At 40.0% G+C, this 4799-nt stretch overlaps 1 protein-coding gene across 1 annotated transcript; it reads right to left on the reverse strand.

Moving 5' to 3' along the window:
• Window positions 1-729: 729 nt before the first annotated feature.
• Window positions 730-1671, reverse strand: LOC100916898 (olfactory receptor 2D2-like). Its single transcript, XM_003765486.2, has one exon. The coding sequence runs from the start codon at window positions 1669-1671 to the stop codon at window positions 730-732; it is 942 nt and encodes a 313-aa protein (XP_003765534.2).
• Window positions 1672-4799: the final 3128 nt, after the last annotated feature.

A 4799-nucleotide genomic window follows, 5' to 3' on the forward strand; every position in this document is an offset into this window, starting at 1 on the left:
GTGGGGGGTAAGAGGTGAAAAATTGGAACAAGAGGATTGGCAATTGTTAATGCTGTAAAGTTACCCATGCATATAACCTGCAAATAAAAGGCTATTAAATAAAAATAAATAAATAAAAAAAGAAGTGGAACACATTATAAAAGTACATAGATCAAATAATTATAAATAAAGATACCAGACCCCATTTTTTCATAATGCCATGAAGCAGTGAAAGAGGAAATATATAGGGGCTTAATTCATCCCCTACAAGACTGATGCCAATTCTCTCCAGACAGTCAATCCTGAGGTGCATCTGTGAGGCAGGAAAGAGTCTAACTGTTCATGATTATATTCAGTTGAAGGCAACAACACCCTTCCTTTGATTTCCTGTGTGCATCCTGCCATGAAGTTCCAATGTTCCCGGATTTCTGTGTGTTCTCCTATTCTCATTCCTCTTTCCAGGTAGGAAAAACTGAATTTCCCATCAGTCCCTGACATGGAGCTACAGTGGTAAGGTTTCTAGTTGTTTTCCTTAAGTACAATTTCTTTATCCTTCTGCTGAATGGGGAAACCAGACAGCCTAAGAATGGGCAAATTAGCCCAGATGAAAAAGGGAGTGGGTCAAAGGGTACTGATTAGCAGGGGGTTGGGACCATAGGCGGTGGGTGTACTTCTAATCTGGGTAGAATAAAGAAGCTCAGTCTCAAAAAGAAAATAAAAAGGAAAGAATACTCTATTCCAAGACTCTACTCACCAGACTACTCTGTTCCGCATTACTACCTTTATGAATGCTGCCTTTATGTCCTTGTTCCTAAGGCTGTAGACCACAGGATTGAGCAGGGCAGTGAACATATTGTAGAAAAGTGAGATCTGTTTGTCTCTCTCTAGGGAGTAGTTGGAATTGGGCCTCATATAAATGTAAATGGCAGGTACATAAAACAGAGTGACTACAATTAGATGTGAAACACAAGTGGAGAAAGCTTTATACCTTCCTTGGGTGGATTTGATCTTGAGGATGGCCATGGTGATGCGGACATAGGAGGTCAGGATGAGGAACAGAGGGACTAACACTATGAAGAAGCTCAGAAAAAAGTCTACCATCTCAATAAGATGTGTGTCCATACAGGCCAGGCTCCAAACTGAGGGACCCTCACAGAAGTAGTGGTTGATGATATTAGGACCACAGAAAGGAAGGTTCATGGTAAAATAGGTGTGTACTAGGGACAAGAAAAAGCCAGAAACCCAGGTCCCTACTACCAACCGCACACACAGGTTCCAGTTGAGAATGAGCATGTAACGCAGTGGGAAGCAGATGGCTACATAACGGTCATAGGCCATAACTACAAAGAAGATGCACTCAATGAAACCAAGAGCCCCAAATAAATACATTTGTAACCAGCAACTTGCAAAGGAGATGAGCTTAGAACTGGAAAGCAGGTGTACCAACATCTGAGGCACTGCAGTAGTGATATAGCCCATGTCCAATACGGAGAGGATGCTGAGGAAAAAGTACATAGGGGTGTGGAGATGAGAATCCAGGCAGATCAGAATGATGATGAGTCCATTGCCAAGGACTGAACAGAGGTAGAGAAGGAGGAAGATGATGAAAAGGATCCTATTTGAGGCCGGGTCACTGGAGAAGCCAAGCCGGATAAATTCAGTAACAGAACTTTGGTTTGAAGTTGGGAACATTGAGACAGTAGGCTCCTGGTAAAAGGAAAAAGAGAAGATGATGGAACCCGGGGACTACAGGATTGGATAAGAATAGAAAAATCCAGGGCCCTGTGAGTTTTTTAATTGAAGAATACATATTAAAAAGTCTTTCACTGGGGCAATTAGATGACATAGTGGATAGCACCATCCCTGAAGTCAGGAAGACCTGAGTTCAAATCTTACCTCAGTCACTTAGCATTCCAAGCTGTGTGACCTTAGCCAAGTCACTTAAACCCAATTGCTTCAGCAAAGAAGAAGAGAAAGAGAGGAAGAGAGGGGGGAAGAAAGAAAAAGAGAGAGAAGGAGAAGGGGGAGAGAGAGAGAGAGAGAGAGGAAAGCAATGAAGCATGGTCAGAAAGTAGGAGAAGAGCTAGGAAACAAAGAGAAGAAATGATGATGAAATACATGGGATCTTAGATTGTCTCTATGGTACAATCAAAATTAGAACCTTATTTAAAATCTTAGTTCAGCTGTTTGCTACTGGGGTGATCTCAGGCCACCTACTTAAGCTCTCTGGAGCTCAGTTTCTCTGTCTGAAAAGTAGGTAATAATCTCTGAATATTTAAATATCTGATCTTCCAGCACAAGGACATAAAAATAAAGAATTAGTATGAAGGGGATTAGAGGTTGGGGATTTAAAGCAAGGTTTTATGCCAATGTTCTTAATTTTTTGTGTCTTGGACTAGTATGAAAGTCTGGTGAAGTCTCATTTTCAAAACCATGTTTTCAAGACATAAAATAAAATACACAGATTTACAAAGAAAAGTGAAAGGTTAATAAAAATAATGATATACTTTCCCCTCATCCAAGTTCACAGCTTCCCCAAATCTATCCATGGACTTGATAACCCCAAGGAAAAAACCCTTTGGCTAGGAGTTGGTGAGTGTAAGATTAGGCATAGTGGGAATGACTGGAAGGAGAAGAACTGTAGAGAAGGAAAATGTACAAATATAAAGGGTGAAAATGCAGAAGGGAGAGTAGAGAGAGAAATGGGACATATAGGGTAATGTGGAAGATGGGGGAGATGAGAAATAGTTTTCCTCTCTGTCTTCATATTTCCTCTCTTATCGTGACCAAGCTCTTGTTAGCCTCTCAATCAGATACTTTTCTTGACCCCTGATGCTCTCCAAATCCCCTTTCCTATGGTTCTTTAGCCCCTGAATTTTCTTTTTTCTCTTCTCCTTTCTCCTTGCTCCTTTTCCCCTAATCAAACCATCCCTCCCATACAGAACCATTTCTTCACCCTTCTGGAAGGTGAAACACAAAGACCTTTAGTGGGCAGGTCACTAGTTTCTTTAAGAAGACTGAGTGGGGACCAGACAAAGGATCTATGTCATTATATCATCAGCAAGTCCAGGGGATTCCAGGCCACTCCAACAAACCACCAGGCAATATCTGGACACCAGGGTATTCGTGGGTTTATTTTCCCAACTTTTCTTCCTCTACAATCTCACTCAGGGTTGCTGGTCCCTACTGCTTCTTTCAGAGAGAGGAACACTTTCTGTCAGGATAGAGATGATGGGCAACTTTTGGCAAAGAATAAAATAGTGCCTAAGGAGAGGGTCCCCTAGGTCACTGGTGACAGGAAAAACTCTATCCCCATTGCCCAATCAACAATATATGATACATAATTTGTGATTTATAATAATTTCCTACATGATGCAAGTTCTCCCAGGAGAAAGCAGAGAGAGAAGCACCTGGCTCCTCCAGCTCCTCCAGAGACGATCTGCCTCCTCCTATTCAACTCCATCCCCAGACATTATTCCAAGAATAGGTTTCCTGGGAATTCTTATTATCAGAAGTTTATAGAAACAGATATCATAAGTGGAGGAAAGAGAAAGGTAAAATATTATTATCCCATACTCATTTGAGATATGAACTGGGAGGAAGAGAAAGGAAGAGGAAAAATATATAAATGTGAATTATTAGAATCTTTGTTCAAATTCTCTCAGTTCTGATGCCTTCTTCCACTCTCAACCTTGTACCCAGGAAGGGAAGGGACGGAGAAAAAAGGAAATTGGACTGAAAGATGGCTAAAGAAAAGATCAAGAGTGTTGGTTGGGGAGCAGACAGAGGAGGCAGGCAGGGAGTTAGGGGCAGAGGAATTAGGAAGGGGAGACAAGTAGGAGAAATGGACAGAAATATCAGAGGCTAAATGGTAGGAACATGAATGTTTCAGATTCAAACTTTGCCAGAGTTGTCCCTATGCCCAAGTAGAGGACCATCTGTGGTTTGACTTGAGAGATATTGAACAGTCCCAGTCGGAGAAATCAGTTGGTCTATCAGGCTACTATTTATTGATCTTTTCCTGCTTCTGAAATATCTACCTTCAGGATCACTAATGGACTGGCTAATTAAGACTCTATGTCCTGAATGGCTCTTTTATATGCACTTGTGTTTTTTTTTTCTTTTCCATATGAGGACATTGGAAAGGTAATCAAAGAATTCCTGGAATATTGTTGGTGCTTAATAAATTTTTATTGACAGTCTATCAATCACTTATCCCTCACTAACAAAAGACTCTTTAATTAGAAACATCTGTTGGTCATTGCTTATCATTCATAAACTCTAGCCCTTATATAAAGGCTATTTCTGTATCTTCCAAAGCAAGTACATTATTTCATTTAATTTAACCTTAAAGTCATATTCAGGTAATTAGGTTAATTAAATTAGGGAAAATATAATGATGTGAAGGAAATATATCTGGGGCCAGCAATCCTAGAAACTTTGGCCTAAGCAAACCCCTTATCTTTATTCTATATTGCCAAGGATGAAATATTGTAAATCTGATCCCTTTTACCTTTGTGTCCTAATACTTGCCTTAGGATTAATCTATAGGATGGAACAATAACTTACCCATCATCACAATTGAAATGACCATAGTAATCTAGTATTTGATAAACCCTAGAGACCTCTGCTTCTGAGATAAAAACCACCATTTAACAGAAACTGCTGGAAAAACTGGAAAACAATATGGCAAATCTAGACACAGATCACCATTTTATACTGAATACCAAGATAAGGTCAAAATGGGTACTTGATATAAATATAAAGGGTTATACCATGAGCAAATTAGGAGAGCAAGGACTAGTTTACCAGTCAGAGTT

Source organism: Sarcophilus harrisii, chromosome 3 (genome assembly GCF_902635505.1).
Source record: "Sarcophilus harrisii chromosome 3, mSarHar1.11, whole genome shotgun sequence".
Taxonomy (NCBI): Eukaryota; Metazoa; Chordata; class Mammalia; order Dasyuromorphia; family Dasyuridae; genus Sarcophilus; species Sarcophilus harrisii.

Coding starts and splice junctions, on each gene's coding strand:
- LOC100916898 (XM_003765486.2), bottom strand. CDS start 1,671: ATGTTCCCAACTTCAAACCAAAGTTCTGTTACTGAATTTATCCGGCTT.